Source organism: Castor canadensis, chromosome 8 (genome assembly GCF_047511655.1).
Source record: "Castor canadensis chromosome 8, mCasCan1.hap1v2, whole genome shotgun sequence".
Taxonomy (NCBI): domain Eukaryota; kingdom Metazoa; phylum Chordata; class Mammalia; order Rodentia; family Castoridae; genus Castor; species Castor canadensis.
In genome coordinates this window covers 152,872,837-152,894,741 of record NC_133393.1, presented here as the reverse complement: position 1 = coordinate 152,894,741, position 21,905 = coordinate 152,872,837, and the positions used below count along the sequence as shown (strand labels likewise).

General features: G+C 51.4%; 1 protein-coding gene across 4 annotated transcripts in view; it reads right to left on the bottom strand.

Moving 5' to 3' along the window:
- The window catches only part of Mpped1 (metallophosphoesterase domain containing 1), a 77,730-nt gene that overhangs the window by 16,278 nt on the left and 39,547 nt on the right, over positions 1-21,905 (bottom strand). For all 4 annotated transcript variants that reach the window (XM_020174180.2, XM_074084637.1, XM_074084638.1 and 1 more), the window contains one exon: positions 8,842-9,067. In XM_020174180.2, coding sequence (XP_020029769.1) covers positions 8,842-9,067 — 226 coding nt within the window. The remainder of the gene's footprint in view (positions 1-8,841; positions 9,068-21,905) is intronic.

Sequence of the window (21,905 nt, the reverse complement as noted above, 5' to 3'; positions counted from 1 at the left end):
CTCAAGATGGGAAGGAGACGGAGACACCACTGAGATCACCACAACACCCCAGTCCCATGGCTCGGTGCCCCGCTCCTGCCTCATCTCTCATAGGTGCAGAGGCTGAGGAGAGGGAGGGCCCGAGTCCAGGAGCCTGAAGCCCTGCCCTTCCTGGGTTCTGCCACTGACGGGCCACCAGAGGGCAGGAGGGCACTGCAGCAGCCCAAGGGACGCTGACAGGAGCACTGGCTGAGGCCAGTTCTGGGAGCTGATTCAGTCTACACCCTGCTGCAACTCTGCTCTGCCTCTTCCCGGTCCAGATCTCAGCCTGTCCCTCAACCTACCAGAGCCTCGCTTCACCTGTCTGTTGAATGGGATGGAATCAGCTGTCTCCACCTGCTCGAGTGACTACAGTGGTTATGGGGGTGCAGCTCCTGGGATGTCACTGAGCACTGAGCCCCAAGTGCTGAGGTGAGGGAAGGCTTTGCCTCACTTGTCTGAACAAACTGGGAAGGCCAAAGCCACCTGGAACTGCAGGACAACATGTGACAAATGGCACTTTAGAGGCAGGGGCTTCTGGAACCAAGGAACAGGGTTAAGGGCAGTAACAATGAGAGGTAGTCTGGGCCGTTTGAAAGGAGGGAATTGGACTGGTAACTCATGCTTTGTCAAGCTGGGTCCCAAGGGCTTCAAGAAAGGATAGGACTAGAAAAGACCACCTACTGACCACAGGGGCAGAAAGAGGGAGACCCCAGAGCCCAGTCCCTAAGTGGGGTCCTCTAGCCGGTGACCCTCTGCAGCCCAGGAAGTCTCAAACCAAGAAGGCTACATCAAGTGGGGGCACCCACAAACTGAGGCAGACACACTCCCCTCTGGGAGTGCCTCCACACCTGGCTACACCCCAAACTTAGCTACACTTCAAACCCAACTACACCGCAACCTGGGGTGCCCAGGACACTCCACAGGGGCTCAGTGAATGTGAGCGTACAACCCAAATCACAAACAACTGAGAGAAAATTACTAAAAGGTGAGTTTTTTGTTAAGATTTTTAAGTTTCTGAAGAGAAAGTGTGAAGAGAAAGTGGGTCAAGCGCTCAGCACTGCATCCCAGACCTGCCATTCCTCATACGGATGGGAGGAAGGCCCAAGGCCAGAGAGTAGAGGGTTGGTCACAAGGACACCTGGAAATGGGTGTGGCTGGGCAGCCTTGATGCCAAATGGATGGTGACAATGGGAAGGGACAAGTGGACAAAGCAGCCTCTACATTGTCCCATCAGCATGCGGCCAGAGCCCGAGACAGTCAGGGCAGGGGGGCTGTCGCAGGGCCAGCAGGACTCCCCCACACCCAGGCAGGACTCCAGCCACCCCACCCTCCATGCCCAGGACCTCAGTCCCACTCTAGTGGGAGGCGCTGACAGACAAGGAAGAGGGAGGAGCTTGTGACCTCATGCTGCACTCTTCCTTCTGTAAAACGTGTTTTTATGTGGCACCTCGCCACACGCAATCCTGGGGCCCCATCTGTCCTTCCCCGGCCCAGCTCAGCTTCAATTCCTGCAGGACCTCCCTTAAGCAAGTCGCTCTGCTTCTTGGGTCTCAGTCACCTCCTATACAAAATTGGTCTTGAGGACTGAAGCGGTTAAAGCAGAGCCAGGGACAGCAGAGGGGTCACTCTGGCTAGAGTCACACGGACACAGTGTGAGTTCCTTCAGAGACAGACTCCAAGTTCTCAGGTCGCTCAGTTCCTGCCCCTCCCCATGCAACAGACCTACTAAATGCTCGGAGGGGAGGGAAGGGCATCAAAGGTGAACACTGGCCCCCACCCTTAGCCTCCCCCCAGGGGCCACCAACCCCTGCTCCTCCCTGGGACAGATCTAACCACAGCTACCAGTAGGCAGGGTCCACAGTCTGGCCTTGCACAGCCCCTGGCTGATCTCTGAGATCCCAGCTCCTGGGGAGAGGTGCAGGTCCCCTGCCTGGCCCTGAGGGTTGGCCCTGCCGGAAGGCAGCCAAACCTCCAAGGCAACAGTCAGGATCCAAGCCCAGACAACAGCAACGGCCCGGCAGCCACTTCTCAAAGTTTAATGTCTCAGCAGGTTTAGGTTCCTTCTTTCAAAATACCAGAAGTAATTAGACCAGATGGGCTAACTGCGTGCCAGTTTCACTCCCTCCCTCTCCTTTTTTTTTTTCTTTAAATCAAGGCCGTTTTCAGTTAAATGAGAACAAAAAAAAAGGCATCCAAAACCCATAAATGAATGCTGTATGTACATGGAATTTTTTTTTAACGCTTAGGATTTTGTAACACCCAAGTTCTTCCTCTTCTCCTGCAGTTGGTTACAGTCCCCTTCCCCTGAGCTGCTCTAAACAAAGGGCCAATGCCGAGGCTGAACCTGAGGGGACCAGAAAGGAGAAACAGCCTCCCTGAGCCCTGCAGAGTCACGGTGCTCAGGAGGGAGGCAGCACAAACACGCCGCCCTAATGACACTTTCATTCCTTCCTTGTCTAAGCAGATGCAGGAATGGAGTCCAGGCTGGGAAGGCACAGGCCTGGGTCAAGAGGCAGGACAAAAGCATCCCGGGAGAATAGGCGGAGTAGTAAATGAGGAGACAGCACAGCCAGGTCTTGCAGTAGGGTCCAACACAGAGCAAGAGGAAGGGCCCAGAGGGCAAGTTGCAGGCCAGATAAAGGTGTGCACACAGGAAAAACAGGCCAGGTCTGATTTAACCGAGTCCCCACAGCCAGGCGTTCAGCCACCTGTTTGTTCATCCATATACTCAACAAATATTGATTAGGATGAACCAGACACACTGAATTAGACACTGAAGTTAGGTCCAGAGAGATTCAGTGAGAAAAAAAAATAGAGATTCAGGACCCCGATCTCTGAAGCCTCAAACGGTCTAGTAGAAAAAGAGACACTAAAGAAATCAACAAAGTGACAATGACAGTGGGATTCTGCACTGACTGGACAAATGGAGTAGGAGGGAGAGCCCAGACACAGACCCAGGGACGACAAGGTGGCAGGGCGAGCAGGCACCTCTGCAGAACACAGGACCAACCTCTCTGCAGGGTGCCAGCCAAGTCGTGTCGATGTGCAAAAGCACAAAATGGGATCCCTACCTCACACCGTCGACACTGCTGCTGGACCCAGCACCCAGGCATAAAGGCAAAGCAACAAGGCTGTGGAAGATGGTGGAGAAACAAATCTCCATGACTCCAGGGAAGCAAGAATTCTTCAACAGGACACAAAAAGCACTTCTCATGAAGAAAGACGCTATGGCATTTGATTACACCACAATGAAGAATTTCTGTTCTTCTGGGGGTTCTGCTAAGAAAGAGGAAAGGCAGGTCACAGACAAGAGAAGCAATTTGTAAAATTACAACTGATGGAAGGCTCCTGCTCACATTCAGAATACATAAAGAATCTAAGGACCAATTTAAAAAACCACACATTTTTAAATGGGCAAAAGACTTGAGTATTTCACAAAAGAGATCAGGTGGCAGATAAACATGGGGCCATCGGGATGCAAATGAGAGCCACACTGCAACACCAGCACATGCCCAGCAGAACGAGTAAAGTTTTAAAGCACTACAATACTAAGGGTTGGCAAAAATGGAAGGAAAGAAACTGCTGGCAGGGAAAGCCAGCTGGCAAACCCACTCTGAAAATCAGCTTGGCCGTTCCACGGAATCTGAAGACCCGAGTAATCTGGTCTGGCCACCCCACTCCCTGGGGCGCGTGGGCATGCATGAGCGTGTGAGGTGTACACTCCCAGGGATAAGTACTTCTGTGCACTAAGAGACATGTACATGAAGCTTCACAGCCAGCATTTATAAAAGCTCCAAACCAAGGATGGTTAGATCTGGAGAGAACAGATAACATAAAAATTGTGTTATTGTCATTCGATGAAAACCCACATCACAGTGAGAAGAGCCAGTTTCAGCAGCATGCAACAGGAAGAATCTCAAAATATAATATTCACAAAAAGAAGACACTACGTAACCCATACAGTTTGTGTCCATTTTTATAAAGTTCAAAGAACAAGCAGATGGGGAGGGCACATGAAAATCTCTGTGCCTTCCACTCAATTCTGCGGAAAATCAAAAAGTGCTCATAACACAAAATTTCATTTTAAGAATCTTTTAAAAGAAAAAAAGAGGCAGAACCAAGCTATCTCAGGATTAGGGTTGCCAAATGAAATACAGTATGGCCAGTTATATTTGAAGATAAGGAGCAAATATTTTTAGAATAAGTATGTCCCAAATATTTCATAGGACATGGTCACATAAAAAATTATTCTCTCTCTGCTTCCTGCAACTCCCATAGCATGGGCTTCCTGATGGTGCCTGATCCCGGGAACACTGAAGGGACTGAGCAAGGACTCACAGACAAGCACTGAGTCTTCAGCCCAGTTGTGCATGGGCTTGGTGAGCAGGCTGTATCTACAGCCATGGACCCACCCCAGACTGCACGCTTGGATGGCAGCACCAGACTGGATCAGTTCCAGCATGTCCAGACCCCAGCACAGAGCCAGAGGGGACAGGCCATGGTGGGCCACCAAGCATGTGCCCCACCAAAGAAGTTAGACCCATCCAGGTCTGACCCACCATTCTCCCAGGAGCAGAACTCGGTGGCAATGCTTCCAGGAAAAGTAACTGTGGCCTGGTGCCAGTGGCTCTCGGCTATAATCCTAGCTACTTCAGAGGCTGAGATAGGGAGGATCAAGGTTCGAGGCCAGCCTGGACAAATAGTTCACAAGACCTCCATCTCCAAAATAACCAGAGCAAAATGAACTGGAAGTGTGGCTCAAGCAGCAGAGTGTCTGCTTTATAAGCTCAAAGCCCTGAGTTCAAACTTCAGTCCCATCAAAAAAAGAAAGAAAGAAAGAAAAGTCAACTGTGGTAAGCATGAGTTTGCCTGCCGTTTCTCCTTCCCAGCTTGCTTTGGAGTTCTCCACATTGAGGCAGCTGGTCACTCTACTGCCTTCCCAAGTGTATCTTCCCTTGAGTATGACGTCCACTGTGATGGGAGGACATGGGCCCACCTGACAGACCTCTGCTTACACACCCCTTGTGACAGGCAGCTCTCCTCCAGGCTCCTGCCCGGGGGAGTCTTCCCACACTGGTGACAACCTGCCTCTTGTCATTCTTCTGTGTCCCTTCTGCCCACCCCCCCACTGGTGTGTCCATGTTCATAACTAGAGAGAGCCTATCCCTCTCCACTGAGTGGCCCTGGAAGGGTAGTGCACAACAGCTTTCCACTTACTAGCCAGAAGCCCAGGCCTAGGGAGGCCATGTGGCTGGTCCCAGGTCCCACCTCAGCTTGGTGGTAGAGCAGGGACCTGACCTCTGAGCTATCAACCTGCTCACCAGGCCAGGAATGCTGCCAGCAGAGGGACAACTGCTCCCAGGGCTGCCTGAGACCTGGGGGACAAGGAGAGAAGTCACCTGTGACCAACAGGAACGTGCACTCCAAAAGCCACCTGGCTTTGTAGGAGAGTGCTCTGTGGTATGGCACAAGGTACAAGTGTGTGCACGCACACATGCATACAAAATGGAGCCGGGTCTGTAACGCCCTCCTGGCGGGGAGTCACGAGGAGGCCTCAGGATGATGATGGCTCCTCTCCCTTTCCTGAGGACCCTGCAGGACACCACGGTGCACAGACCTGGCTCTGAGTACCCTGGCAGGAAGAAACGATAGGAGTGATGGCTGAGGGCCCAGGGATCCAGGCTCTGAGTACTTGGCGTCTGTTCTTTCTCTCTTACTATGACCAGCCCAGGGCTGTGGAAACCACTCATCACCACGGTCCCCACAATGCCCAGTGCCCTCCCCAGACTCCTGCCTTTGCCTGGCAGCTCCCTCTGCCTGCCACGCCCTTGTCTGGCCTCCTAGGCTCTGATGTCTTTTTGTCCCCCACCCCGTGCTCCCCATGGGGAGCCTTCCCAGACCCCAGCTCCCAGGCCTCTCCACAGCTCTTAGCAAGCCAGGCTGCTGCCTGCCTGCCTTTCACAAGAATGGCAACCCAAGAAGCCAGCACCTGCCTCTGCGGATTCACGCAAAGCCCCCAGGGCCCACGCCCATGCCCAACACACTATAATCACTTACAGGTTCACGCGTGAGGTCGTGAGGACATCATTCCAAACCCCAGGCCTCTGTGTCCCCAAGAAGCCAGTGTGGCTCTGCACATCCTCAGACTCTGCCAAGGACCGAGGCCTGGCGCACGAGAGGCGTTCAGGAAAGGACACTGAGCAGCCTCCACCCCGAGACAGGAAGAACCCAGACCAGAGCCCTGGGCCTCTGCTCGCCCTTCTAAAAAAAGGGGAACTGTTAGCCTAAGCCCCAGCTGGAGTGGAGCTGTCCCATCCCAAGCCGCGACCACCCCAGAAGTAATAACCATGGCACCCCCTGGGCCTCCCTTGGGCCAGACCTTCACCTGACACCAGATCCAAGCCTCCTGTAATGTGGGTAGATGGTTTCCCCACTACACAGAAGGAACAGAGAAGCTAAGTCACTTGCCCAAAGTCACAGCTAAAAAGTGGTGGTGGCCCAACTTGAGCGGCCCACATTCAGGGCACGTGGCAGAGTTCCAGCTTCCCCGCTGGGAAAGGTGGCAACCAGAGCCATGGCAAATTCATTGCTTGGCACCATGGTTGCTCCCACCACTTGGAAAGTTAGTGACCCTTGCCCAGCAAATGAGGCCAGGACTCAACTCCACCACCTGTTCCCAGTCTCACGGAAACCAGGGGAGCTCCACGGAATGCCAGCTCTGGCCCACATCGGGGATGAAGAGAGAGGGGAAGACACTCAGCCTGGAACTATTAATGAAAAAGAGGGCCTGGGGCATAGCCCAGCTCAGAAATGCAGGTCATCCCCTGCCTTCTCTACCCCAAGCCTCCTTTGACCCCAGTTCAAAAGCCTCCTCTAACAGGAAGCCCTCCTGGGTCTCATCACACCCTTCTTAGCACAGGGTGACGTGGTCCAATCAACTGCCAAGGCTCAGGTCTCCTTTCTGTCCTGTGGTCCCTCCCACTAGTGCTACCCAGTGCTGGCCAGCATGGCAGGGATGTGCGTGCACCTAGCTGGCACAGTGGTAAAGGGTCAAGAAGTTTTTGTACTCTGACCCTGGGGGAGAGCCAGGAGCGAAAGGGGCCGGTAATGTCCCATACCAGGGAGGACCACCAGTGGCCGGAGCTTGGAGCAGATGGACAAGAGCAAAGCTGACAGGCAGCCTTACCCGAAACTCAGACACATCACCAGGACATGACCTCTGTGGGTAAAGGGCCACAGGGCTGGGCCCACCCTGGCCTGGGACACCTGGCGCTGGTTGTCAGAAGGGTTCTTTGGAGCCCAGCTGTGAGGTACACGGAGCTGCTCTGGGAGGGAGAGGTGGGACCCAGAGTGACAATCAGCCTCCTCCGTCATCTTGCTCTCAAGCTTATCATGTCCTTGATTGTCCAAAGGGACGACGCAGCCTGCAGGGAGGGCTCACTGGGACTGAAGGTCGTGAGAACAGGGAGAGGGCAGCAAGTTCTTTCTGGAGCTCAGCAAAGCCAGACAGTCCAGAACCTCCTCAGCTTCCCTCTCACTCCACAAGGAGACCTTGGCAAGAGAGGGGCAGGTCCTAAACCCGCCTGCAGCCACCAGCTACCCTGTGGCCACCATGGTGTCAACCAGGCTGCCCAGGGGCTCCCCAGATGCGCTGTGTTTGCCACAGCTTTCCTGAAGTCCCTCCCCCACACAGGCCCCTGTACTCCCAAATGGCCTCTCAGAATCTCTACCCATGAGTGTCCTTCTCCTCCCTCAAAGCTCAGGTCATCCCACTTTCTCCAGGGATCCTTCTCGATCACACCACACTATGAAGCATATGTGGTCTCTCCCTGCTGTGTGTGCTGCCCTGGTCGCCCTGCCAGTGGCTGCCACACTGCGGCCATTGCCAGCTGGGCCTTGAAGGGTCAATCGATCTGTCCACCTGTAGGACAGGGATAATATGCAAGTCCTCACAGGCGGAATAAGGATCAGAGAGAATGTTACTAGAGCCTTTCGTCCAGGGGCCAGTTTACAGTCCCTGCTCAAAAACCATACGCTGCCATCCCCAGCATCACCATCACCATTGTCTCATTGCCACCACCATCACCACCACCATTGTCATCACAGGGCTTCCAGCCATCGTACTGAACAGTCACACCCACTCTCACCTCGCTCACCACCCAGCCTGCAAGCTCAGAGGGAGGTCTGGGCACTCTGCGTCCTCACCAAGAACAGGGTTTGCTAAGTGCCTATTTGTTTTAAACAACTTCATCTCCATACAGTACTCGGGACTTTGGCCACCTGTGAGAATTCTGACTGCTTTCCTCAGTCAGGCTGATGAACTGTTCCCGCACACACACCTGTGCACCTTCTTGTATAGAAGATGGGCCCTGGAGAAAGGTTCCTGGCGGCTTAGGAGAACAGCAGAAAGCAGGAGTTCTGAAAGCTAACTGCTTGAGTTTTATCCCAGCTCTGCCACTTCCTAGCTGTGTGACGTTTGGCAAAATCCTCTCTCTCCCTGTGCCTCAGTTTCCTCGCCTATGAAATGGAGATAATCGCACCTCCCTGTGTGGGAGACAGAGGAGATAGCTGACCCTTCCCCAGTTACATATGGGGAAACCAAGGCCCAGAGGGTGTTAGTGACCTACCTAGGGCCACACAGAGGGTGGGAGTGAGATTCAGTCCCAATCCTCATGATCCAGAGCTCCCTGCTGCTTCTCCCACCCCACAGCCCCTGGCACTTAGCCTCAGCTCCATGTCCCCAGCACCACGAGGGGACTCGAGCTACCACCACAGACTCGCCCTCAACAGTGGTCCAGATGGGCGCCTGGGTGCACTCACCACGGGGAGCCATAGATCCTGAAGCCCCGCACGGTGACCTCTGAGTCCTGCAGGTAGATGCAGTTGGTCAGCAGTGACTGCACGTTCTCGTAGTTCTCCGGCTTCAGCTTTGACACGGACGGGAAGTAGTAGAAGTCCTGCTTGATGAGGTCTGCCATGAACTCCTGGTCAAAGGTCAGCTCATGGTTGCCAGCGATCACAATCTTGTACTCATAGGGCAGGCTGCCTGCAGGCGGACATAGACAGGTGCACAGAAGCCACTGTTGGCCCTTCCAAAAGCCACCAGCCACAGAGCTGCTGAGGGAGGGAACTGCCAGAGTCCACCCCGACCAGTGCCCTGGATCTGAGGGGGCAATGGCCCCTTCACTGTCACCCGGGCCCTGTTTGCCCAGGCCTCCACTAGCCATCAGCCCTCGAGACCAGTGGGAGGGGTACAGGCTCCTCCCAGGCCTCTGAGCTGCAGGTGCCTGGCCCCACTCTCAGGACTTCTCTGCCTCCCTCTCTCCTGTCTGTTTTCCACTGAAAGAAGACCTCACCCGGGACTCCAGACCAAGCTCCCACCAGCCTTGCTGCACCATGCTCCCTCCGCCTGGGCTCCTGGGCCCTCCAACCTCTACATCCTAACAGGAACTACAAATTCTTTGCAGAGCCCAGTCAAACCTCCAGAGAGCCTTCACTTGGGGAAAATATCATTGCCTTCCTGCACCAGTATGGAATTCACAGTCAAAACAAGGTCCAAACAGAATCGAAACACAATACCTGTGTAAACTGTGCATTGAACTAATAGCAGTGACATTCTCACTTACTACATGCAAAATCCAGGCCTGTGTTTTGCCTTACTTTCTCTGGGGTTCCACTTTGCATATGAGAAGCCCTAAAAAGGAGTATATGTGCCCTCCAAGGGGGCTGGCTGTGGGCTAGAGTCTGGACAGCCACCTGGCAGGCTGGTATCCCAAGCCTGAGGTTACCCCAGCCCCTCATCCTCAGCAAATGCCACCTGTACCATCCCAGAGCCAGCCCAACACCAGAGGTGGGTCCCTGACCCCCACCTCCCACCAGACCCAGCAGCTGGCTCCCGTGGGCTTGGAGAGAATGGTCATGGTCCCATAGGACATGAATAAAAAGTGAAATGACAAAGGTGAACTTGGAATTCCAAGCTTGTTTCCCGGCCTGACCCAGGTGGGCCGAGCCCAGGTGGTCAGGCAAGGGGCATGTGAGGAGACGGATGTCCAGACAGGAAAACGGTGATACTCCAAAACCATTTCACTAAGAATAATTTTGGCCATTTGATGGCCCATCTAAATGACTTGAACAGGTTTGTGAAGAAACTCTACCAGAAACACTAAGCTTTACTAATGCACTTATTTCAACAAGAAAGTCACTTCCGTCCTGAATTCTTCAGTACAAATGGCTGCTTACCCCCACCCCAGGGGGCTTCTGGTGTGGGAAAATGTGAGGCCGTACTGCACACAAGGCACCGACTGGGCTCTCACATCTTCCTCACAGTGCACATGTGGAAACAGGTTCAGGAGGCTGGGTGTCACATGCTAAGAACATGTGGATGGGAGGTGGCCGAGCCAGATTCCAACACGCCTATGTGACCAGAGCACTGCCCACCTCCTCACGGAAAGCCTGGAAAGGCCCTTGCCAGGGCCAGCGTGCAAAGCCTCACCCTGGGCCCTGAGGGCTGTGACTGCTGCTCCAGCCCCTCCCTGCGGAGGGGCCCTGCCCCCGGATCGACGAGGTCCTCCGAGCCCTGGAGCAGGTAGAAAGGGAAGCGCTGTCCCCTAATGGCCCCCTGAGCTAGCAGACATCAACACCTCACAACGGATCCTCTTTGTCCTTGGGCGACCATGACCTCCATGGTTGCTCGGAAGGCAACGTGTCCAGCTATGAAGCTTCTGAAGCTCATGAACTGGTTCTGTCCTCAACTGGGAGGCCACTTAACTTCTCTGAATGCTGGTTTTCCCTCTGATAAAGGTGGGCATGCCTGGTGATGGTCCCTTCCCGGGGGTTAAGGACCTTCTCAGACTCCCTGGGCTCCATGGAGCCCCTTTCTGAGGTCACTGAGATCACTCCTCCCCTCCTCCCAGGCATAAGTGACTTAGTGGCCTGGACGCCTTGGTCTATCCTTAGAAGTAACTTAGCAGCCTTTCCTGCCCTTGATCTTGATGTAGAACTCTATCGCTTTGGCTGCGTGAACACTCCCTTGGAACCAACTTCCAGAAATGCCTCTGCTTCAAGTTCTGCCAATTGTCTGTCTTGGAAGTTGATATTCACAATATAGGACCATATTCGGAGGACGGTGCTGAAACTCAGCCGCCATATGCATTCTGGGAAGGAGCCTGTTTCCAGCCCTCAGGTGAACTCCAGGAAGGGCAGAGTGAGTTTATGGTCATGCAATGCCACACTGTGACCATGACCACTGTCGTGTGCTATCTGCAATGTGACAGAAGAGCCAGAAGCCAGTCGGTCACAAACTCCTTCATGCCTGCCCAGTGGGGAGCTGCACAATCAGCTCAGCCACATGTCCAATGGCCATGGCAAACAGCTCCTGGAGGACCACTTGACTCCCAGCCTGGTCACTGGGGGACAGGCCAAGGGGGGTGGACAGGGCAGCCCAGAGGCGAGCAAGATGTCTCTGCAAAGCAGGCAGAAAACCCAGTCACCCCAGCTGTCTTTATAGGTGGAGGCTGCCATGATGGCAACAGACCTGGGCCCTAGACCCAGAGGTTGGTCCAGCTCCCCTCACACTGCCTCCAGTACGAACCCACCACACCACTTAGCCCCATGCCTCGATTCTCTCACCTGTAAGATGGGGATGGTAGTGCCTGCCTTGCATGACAGTTCTGGTATCACAGAAGATACTGAATGCAAATGCACAAAAACTTCAATGTTCAAAAGAAAAGAGAAGTCAGCTTCCCTGGGCCAGAATTTGCAAACTGGAAGCCTGCAGGCCAGAACCGCCCACAGACATAGTTTGTTTGGCACAACATTTTGGGTGGTTTTTTTTTTTTAAATTGAATTTGTTGCCAACATTAACAATTTGAGAGATTCCCAATAAAACTTCACTCTTTCTGTTTTCTAAAAATAAATAAATAAATAAATGTTAGCAGTGGGCAATCCTGGCCCAGTTCAGGAAGTGTATCTGGGTCCCCTTGAGACGGGATAAAAACGTCCAGTCCACCCTAGTCACCACCAGTCTCTACTGTCTCACACTGAGTCCACCTCACTTATTTAAAAGCACTGCCCACTCCCATGACCTGGGAAGGGGGTTCCAATCAGGCCATGGGGATGAGCCCTCCAAGCCCCTCTGAGTCCCCACCTCCTCATCCTCCACTTGTCCATCAGAGCCCAGCCTGCCAGGCTTGGTCCAGGGGTACTAAGCAACCTGCCACATCCCTCAAGGGACAGCTCTTGGCCATCTTGCCTGGAAGGTCGTGCACAGAGCAGGATGCACTGCCAGTCCTTGGGGCCCATGTGGGCAGCCGCCCTGCTGGAGGCTGAGGCACAGAACCTTTGGGGCAGATTTCGTTAGGCACCCTCTGCAGCTGAGGACCGTGAGCCTGAGAGGCCTCCTGCCTGGGCCCTGCAGCACGGAGCAGGGGCAGTGTTCCATGTTGATCCAGCTCCTCCCACACCTCTGGCTCAGACTTCCTCAAGGCCAGCAGACCATGGAGGCAGCCTGGGGTCCCTCGGGTGCCCCTCCCCCAAAACGCCGCCACAGGGAGGCAGCACAAGCCCCTGGTGGGGTGGGCGGGGTGGCCACCGGCTGCCTTCAGGCTCTGATTCATCCCCCATTTCCACTTCACATCACCCATCCATCCAGCTCTGAGCGCTGCCCAAACTGGGGGGGCCGGAGCCCACACTCATGTATTTATGTCACGTCTCTGACTGGGGGTGTTACTTAAGCGAATTAGCAAATTACTCCACCATACAGCTCCGCTTATTCCTGCAGCTCGGGGAGTGGGGGGGTTGCTGGGCCGTGCAGGAACTGTCAGCTCTCCCAGGTTCCTCCCACCTCAGCAGAGGACAGTGAGGCTTCTTCCCTGCCCCAGGGAACCGTGGATGGGGGGACAAAGAACAGACCAGCTCCCATAATAAAGCCAGGCAGCAGGACAGGAGCTGCAACATCCTCGGGTGACAGGCTTGAGTCCTGTCTGCCCCCAACAAGAGGTGCCAGGTGGCTTGGAGGCAGGGGTTATGCCCATTTGCAGAGAAACTGCCCCTCACCAAATCCCTGGGCTGAATGGTCAAGCCACAAACACATCTGTTAATGTGGACTTGGCACTCACCTGCTGCGTGCAACCTCCTCTGACGGAGAAGCGCTCAAACCCCATCTTACACGTGGGAACACGTCTATTTATGCAAACTAATGACAAGGTGATTGACAGTCATGGAGGGCAGTGAACATTTGACAGGCCCTGTGAAGCATCTTGGGGTGCTTTCTGAACCATTAGGCCACCCTGGCTCTCAGTGCATAAGCTGATGGATGGATGGATGGATAGATGGATGGATGGATGGATAGATGGATGGGTGGATGAATGGATGGATAGACAAATGAATGAACAGATGGACAGGTGGGTGGATGGGTAAGTGGGAAGGTGGATGAATAGATGGATGGATGCATGGTTGAGTGAGTGGATGGATGAATGGATGGGTGGGTGGATGGGTGGGTGATGGATGGATGGATGGATGGGTGGAGAGATGGATGGATGGGTGGGTGCATGGACGGGCACATGAAGGCACATATGTATGGGGGCATGCATGGATGGACACTATAAGCATGCATGCCTAGGTGGATAGACAGATGGGTGATGGATACACTCACCCATCCATCCATCTGCACATGGCACTAGCTCTCTCCTTTATACCTGAAGGAGCTATGACTGTCTCTCTGAATCCATTCCTTTCTTCCAAATGTCCCTGCCAGGGGCTGGCTTTCAAACTCACTTCCCTCACCCAAATCCTGCATGTCCATCTTTGACTCTTCTCCAATTGGACATGCTCTCTTGTATGTGGTGGGGAGTAGGGGGACAGATTGAGGATATGGGATGTCCTGACTATGTAGAGTGGGGTGACATCCCCTCCTCTGCTCTAGGGCTACTACCTCTGTGGTTACAGCCCGAGGTTGCATTAGTTTTCTAACAATCCATCCTCCTGAAGCTTGTGCCACTCTGAGGTGCATGAGACGCCAGCTTTCTGGCTTAGCTCTGTCTTCTTCACCCTCTGTCTGGGCAGTGGTGCCTGCTGCTGTCCCCAACCTGCACTCCCTGCAGCAAATAAGAGGAATGATGGCCAGGGTGCCTCCCAGTGCCCAGCGGGGATCAGCTGCCCTGACATATTGGGAGCCCCAGAGGGGTGTCCTCCAGGTGGGTGTGAGAGAGGTCATACAGCATCAACCCACAACAGGACATATTGTGTGTCACCCTGTGGACAAAGGAGGGGCAAATGCCAGGGACCCAGAAGAGGTCACCTGTCTGAAGGCCCCCAGCTGGGCTCAAGGGCAATAGCTCAGTGAATAAATGGCTGCCTTGGCTTGTTTGGGCTCAGAGTTGGGGACAGATGGATCAAAATGCCTTTTTTTTTTCCTTTTTAAAAAAAGTAGTACTAAGTTTTTAACTCAGGCTCTTATACTTGCTAGGTAGGTGGTCTACCACTTGAGTCATGCCCCCAGTCATTTTTTGTTTTTTGAATTAGGATCTTACATTTTTGCCTGGGGCTAGCCTCAGACCACAGTCCTCCTATGTAGGGCCTTCCAGTAGCTCTGATTACAGATATGCTTCACCACACCCAGCCTGTTTGTTGAGATGGGGTTGCACTAACTTTTTGACCCAATTGACCATAAACCATGATTCTCCAGATCTCCACCTCCCAAGTAGGTGGGATTACAGGCTTGGACCACTGTGCTTGGCAACAAATGCCTTTTTTACCCACCTGCCCTCACCAACCCAGAGGAAGCTAAGACTGCAGCCAACCTGACACCAAGCTCACTTCTTCCCTAATGCTGGACCCTGCTGGAAATGCCCCAGCCCTGGTCGGCTGTCCACAGGCACGGTTGAGAGAAGCCATGTTGCAGACCCTAGATGAGGCTCTGCTTTGGATACAATGATGACCAGGATGCAATCAGGAGACTGCAGAGCTCCCTGGATAGAGAAGAAACTGAGGCTTAGACAGGGTCACAGACCAAGACAGTGGAGACCCACATTCCTGCTTCGTGGCACCGCGACAATGGCCACACCCTCTGGTAGGACGTGCTCAATGAATGGATGATTTGGGGGACTGTACAGACATGAGGGCGTGCGGGAAGAATGGCACAGTGATGTGACGAACAGCTCAGACCTCGCAATGGGGATGCGCCAGGCGGCCCTGCTGGGTGAACCAGGATGCCAATCTGCCAACCTCTGATGGGGACACCAGGTCACGGACCTCAAAACCATCCCTCATTGTTAGGACCAGACACACATGCTGTGCCATCGGCTCAAAGGCTTTCTTCCTTCCCAGATTATCTGAGTCCCTGGCACTGGCTGGCCATGGATTTCTAGGTGGTACAGAAAGTGAATCCGCAGAGCACCAGAGGAGGGCCGTGGGTTTAACTTTTCCCTTGCCATACAAATCCGAATGGGCGTGCATCCACACACAGGTTGCACACGGCAGCCAGTGGGATGTGAGTGGGGCCTGAAGGGGATCAGAGGACATCTCTGCTGTCTGTGTTCCTGAGACTAATGTCCCCCGTTCTGTATCGCGAACACGTCCTGCCCCGCCGCACAGGACGCCTCACAGGACGTGCTGCCTCCATCCAGTGGGATCCGTCACTGTCAACGAGATGCGCACAAGCTTAGAGTTTCAGTGTGCACTCAATGCGGTGACAACCAGGAAAATGCCACTACGGCTCCCCTTCCGCCCGGTCCGTCTCCAGAAGGCAGCAGAGAGAGGAAGAGGACACCTCTGAGAGGCGGGAGCCCACTCCCCGTGTGGCGCACGCCCAGGACAGCACGGGAATAGCATCAGCTCTGTGAGTCAGACGCGAGCCACTGTGGGGTCTCAGTGCTGCTCGAGCACACAAACGCCCATAATGGTGTCACACAGCCATGGATGGACACACGGAGGACGCAGGCTGGCAATGCAAGAAGAAAGGCAATTCTGTGTGATTTGGCCAGCTTGAGTAACTTTGGTGGCGCTGGCAAAAGGGGCTGTCCCTAACTGTCTTGTGCCCTGGGGTTTTTAGGGCAGGTGGAGAGTGATCCCAGCTGAGAGCCCCGTAAAGGAGGGGAGAGGAGGGTACAAGGTGTGGACAGCCTGGTGTTCCTGTGGGAGACACACTCAAAGGTGAGTCATTTGCTGTCACAGGACACAGTTAACCCTGACAAAGGCGTCCCCTACGGGGACAGCAAGACCATGAGAGGTCAGAGCACTGGAACACAGGAAATACAAAGGTACACTTCCTATTTCCTGGACTTTAGCCACTTTGCTATGACAGACACTGCTGTAATCTGCCACATGGCCCAGACAGGGGAGCGGGGACGCTGAGGGGGAGACCTGGAGGCTCCCGAAGGTCTCTGCCTAGGGCACACAGCAGCTCACAGAGGCCAGGCCTGAACGTAGCTCAGTGCCATGGTGTCACAGATGCGAACTGCTGGCTCGCCCTGCCACTGTCTGTCTGACCCACATAGGAGGCTCTTGGATCCTCAATTCTGCATCGGTGCCCATGTTTAAAAGGCAAATGTGATTTTTCTTCTAATATCCAAAATGTTTAACTTTCAAACACTTGTTTTTCCTGGGAAATGTTTTAAACCCAGGAACATTCAGTCCTAGTCGTCCTCAACTGCTTTTCTCCACAGTCACCGCACAGCACAGGTGACTTGAGGCTGAAAGAGACAGCTGAAAGGCTCTGAGGTCCCCTACATGCAGCTGGGAGGACTTGGTGGAAATCTCCAGGAGGCCAAGGTATGGCAGGACATATATGCCCAAAGGCCCTGGTGGCCTCAGCAGGGGCTCAGGCTGGTGACATGGCCCGTCTTGTGCTCATCTGTCCCCATGCAGGCCTCACCCCTCCGGGATGCTTAAGGCTACCCAACCTTAACTCACGCTGCTCTATCCCTTTGGGAGCCTCTTCCTGAGTCAGCTCCAGTCCAACTGCTGCTGTTGGCCACCTCCTCCCAGACGCCTTCTGTGAGCACCCCTCTTCATCCACCACGCCAGTGCCCCTCCAGGCTACACTGTCTCTGCCTGTCAATTTGTTGGCTTCCCTACCAGCCTGGAGCTCTGTTAGACCAGCCCTGTTCACAGCACAGGGAACAGTTGGTGCTCAATACTTGTTCCCCGAATACACTGTAGTACTGTCCCTTTACAGCAGACAAGAAGGGCCAGAGAGGCCAAATGACTCAACCAGGATCCCATATGCAATGGTCAGTGGGCCTCAGGGTGTCCTCAAGAGTCAAACAGTGGCCACGATGGTAAGCATCATTTAGGATGAGATTGGCCATCAGTGGTGTTCCTCAAACTGTCACTTCCTGGGCAGAATGAAGAGCCAAGGGCACCAAGCCCACACCGTGGAGCCAGCCCTGTGGATAGTCAGGAGGCCACTTCAACTCAGCCCTACTGCCACCTTACCAGGCAATCTAGTAGGAGGTGGTGCCCCTCCTGGGGTCTCAGTTTCCCCATCTGTTTCACAAGTAGGTGGTGTGAACATCTTGGGTCCTGTGAACACTTTCAGCTCTCTGAGCGGGCAGGAGTATACGTGGTGCAGGATGGGGAGCCAAAAGGCCCCTTCCATCGGACAGGGTACTGTGACCACCACATTCTTCTTTGCTTGTAGACATCCCCCAAAATCAACAACCAATAAAGGAACAGAAAATCAGACCCCCGAGGGCAGAGGCTGGGAAGCCATAAAGGTGGATGAGCAGACTGGCTTGGCTCAACCAAGAAAACGGTACAGGAGCCAAAATCCACAGCTTCAAACAGAGCTGTGGCCAGAGCCCCCGGAGAGCTGAGGTCAAACCTAGAACCCGGATGGGGACGGGTTAGGAGAAAACGGTACAGAGGATCCAGGATGGCAACTGTCACAGGCCGTTAGATCTATCATTCCAGGCCAGAGCAGGACTCAGAGGCTCGGGGAGGTCAGCATCCAAGAAAAGCACATCTCACCACACTGCCAAAGGTATTTAAAGTGTCTCACAGGATGGGGATGGCACAAGCAAACCAACAACAAATAATTCATGACTTTAAGAAAGCCAGTATGCTATACAAGGAATACTCGTGCAGACACCATGAAAGGACTGTGTTAAAGGAGAGAAGATGTGTGGGAGTGGACAGGCTAAGTCTCTAAGTATTAATTTTTCATTATAAGAAATTTTAAAGTAATGTCTAAAATTAAAAAATCAATAAATAGCAATATTGGATTGAGCCTTAGCCACAGAGGCACATAAAGAAGCAGCCCCCAGAGCTGGACAGGGAGGGGCTTCAGGGACGGGGAGGAGGCCTTGGGGGTGGGGAGGGGCAGTGACAGCTATCTTGGTCATAAGCCTCAAGCACATTGCAACTTACAGTGTACACATATGACCGAGAGAAAACAAAACTTTATGTAAAAGGGAGGCACAGGGAAGCCAGGCACTGCCTGTCCAGTTCCTCTGTCAGGAACAGCCTGACATCCCGTTTGCTCTACCTGTTGCTCAAAACTCAGAACCAAAGCACACTGGGTCACAGTTAAGACTGATGGAAGCCTGCCTAGCAAGCGTGAAGCCCTAAGTTCAAACCCCAGTACCACAAAAAAACAAATTACAAGACTGATATAAAGGCATATGCCTGGAATCCCAGCTATTGGAGGGAGGTAAGAGGATGGCCAGCCCAGGCAAAAGTACCAGATCCTACCTGAAAAATAAAGCAAAGGGGCTTGGGAGAGAGGCTCATGGTAGAGTGAAGGCCCTGAGTTTAAACCCCAGTACTGGAAAAAAAAAAAAACTATTGGGAAGACAGATCTGGCAGTAAACCTGAATTGGCTGGTTCCTCAGAGATTCTTGAAGGTCAGTGCTGGGATTGAGCCAGCATCAAGGTCAAAGGTAGGTGACCCAGCCAAGCAGCTGCTCACTTAAGCAGGTCTGGCAGCCACTGAAGACATCACAGCTATGATCCTGAGATGTTTCATTCCGCGGTCTACTTGCCATCTCTGCTTTTTTAGTATAGACACCCATGGCAATGATTTTCCCTCTTGGCACTGCCTTTGCTGCATCCCATGGGCTCTGTATGCCATGCCTCCATTTTCATTTGATTCTAGGAACTGGTTCATTTCTCCCCTGATCCACTTTTCAATCTCCATGCTTATGTAACTTCTGTAGTTTTTCTTGCTGTTGCTTTCTACTTTCTTTCCATTAGAATCTGATAAGATGCAACAAATTATTTCAACTTTTTATATTTGCTGATACCAGCTTTATGGATAAAAATATCTATTTTGGGAAAGGGTCATGAGCTGATGAAAACAATGTGTGCTCTGCAGGTTTGGGTGGAATGTGTTGCAAATGTGTGTTAAGTCCATTTGATCTACAGTGTAATTCAGCCCTGATGTTTCTGTGCTGGTTTGGGGTCTGGATGGTGCATCCCAAGAACAAGCCAAACCCCAAATCAGTAGAAGGAAGGAGAAAATGAACATCAGAGCAGAAATAAATGAAATAAAGACTGAAACTGAAATAACAGGACAAAGAATAAGACAAAGCTGGTTCTTTGAAAAGATAAGACAAACAGCCAAATCAACCAAAAAAGAGATAGAGAAGACCCAAGTAAATCAAATTAGAGATAAAAGGGATATTTTACAACAGACACCACAGAAATCCACAGGACTATAGGGGAATATTTTGAAAAATTACATGCCAACAAATTGGAGAGTCTAGGAGAAATGGAAAAAAAATTCTAAACATGTAAGATCTTCCAAAATTAAATGAAGATGATATTAAAAAATACTTAAATAGAAGCCAGGCATAGTGGCACATATCTGTAATCCCAGCACACAGGAGGCTAAGGAAGGAAGATCACAAGTTTGAGGCCTACCTGGACTACAGAGTGAGACCACATCTTAATAAACAAACAAACAAACAAAAAAAAAAACCCAACCCTTAAACAGCAATAAAAGGCAATGAGATTGAAGCAGTAATAAAAAGTCTCCCAACAAAGAAAATCCCAGAACTGGACAGGTTCACTGTTGAATTTTGCCAGACTCTCAAAGAAGAATTAACACTCAAACTATTCCATTAAATTGAAAGGTAAATAACCCTTCTGAACTCATGCTATGAAGACAGAATTACCCTCATACCGAAACTTGGGAGGACACAATTTAAAAGGAAAGCTATAAACCAATACCCTTGGTGAACAAAGATGCAAAAATCCTCATAAAATACTTGAAAAATGAATTCAACAGCAAATTAAAAAGATCATACACCATGATAAACTTGAATGCAAGGATGGTTCAACATAGAAATAGAATCAAGGATAAAAATCACATGATCATCTCAATAGATGCAGAAAAAAGCCTTTGACAAAACTCAGCATCCTTCTTGATAAAAGCCTGAGGAAAACTGAATAAAAGAAAACACCTAAACATAAAGAATGTTGTGTAAGACAAACATTAGCCAACATCATACTACATGCAGAAACTGAAGCCATTTCCTCTGAAACCAGGAATGTGACAAAGGTGTCCCCTCTTACCACTCTGACTCAGTATAGTACTTGAAGTTTTATCCAGAGAAATCAGGCAAGAGAAAGAAATACAGGGATAAAGGAGGTCAAACTATCCTTGTTTGCAGCTGGCATGATTTGGTGTTTAGAAGATCCTAAAAAAAAATCCACCAAAAGACTCTTTAACCTGGTAAACAAATTCAGCAAAATAGCAGCAAATCATGATACAAAATCAGCATACAAAAATCATTAACTTTTCTGTACCCCAATAAAGAACTCACTGAGAAAGGAATCAGGAAAACAATCTCATTCACAGTAGCTTCAAAAATAAATAAAATAAAATAGGGTGAATTTGTTCAAGTAGTAGAGCACTTGCCTAGCATACCCAAAGCCACCAGTTCAAATCCTGGTACCACCAAAAATAAATAAGTAAAAAAATAAAATACTGAGGAACAAACATAACCAAGAAGGTAAAAAACCTTTACAATGTAATTTATTTTTTTAAAGATTTGAAGAAAACACTACAAGATGGGAGGATCTTCCCTGTTCATGAATTGGGAGAATTCATATAGTTTAAATGGCCCAAAAGCAATCTACAGATTCAATACAATCTCTATCAAAATACCAATGGTGCTCTTCCCAAACCTAGGATAAATAAATCTAAAATTCATATGGAAGCACAAATAGCCAAAGCAATCCAGGAGCAAGGCTGGAGGTATCACAGTACCTGACTTCAAATTATATCACAGAGCCAGAGTAACAAAAATCGCATGGAACAGGCAAGAAAACATAGCCCATTGGAATAAAGAACCCAGAACTAAAACCACGCAGTTACAGCCATCTGAGTCTCACCAGGGAAGCCAAAAACATTCATGGGAGGAAAGACAGTCTGTTTAGCAAGTGGTGCTGGGATACCTGAGTAAACACATGTAGAAGACTGAAACTAGGTCTTATCACTAACCATGTGCATAAATCAACTCAAAATGGATCAGAGACCTTCACATAAGACCGAAACTTTCAGACTACTGCAGGGAAACATGGAGGAAACTCTTCAAGAAACTGGCGCAGGCAAGGACTTTCTGAATAGGAAATAAAAGCAAGAATTAACAAATAGGATGGCATCCATTTAAAAAGCTTTTGCACAGCAAAGGCAATAATTACCAGAGTAAAAAGACAGCCTACAGAACGAGAGAAAAGCTTTGCCAGCTGTTCATCTAACGTAGGGTTAATATACAGGATATATAAAGAAAGTTATCAACAAAACAAGTAATTCAATAAATAAACGGGCAAATGATCTGAACAAGCTGAACAAACACTTCTCAAAAGAAGTGCAAATGGCCAATAAATACATGAAAAAGTGCTCCACGCCCTCAGCCATCACGGAAATGCAAATCAACACT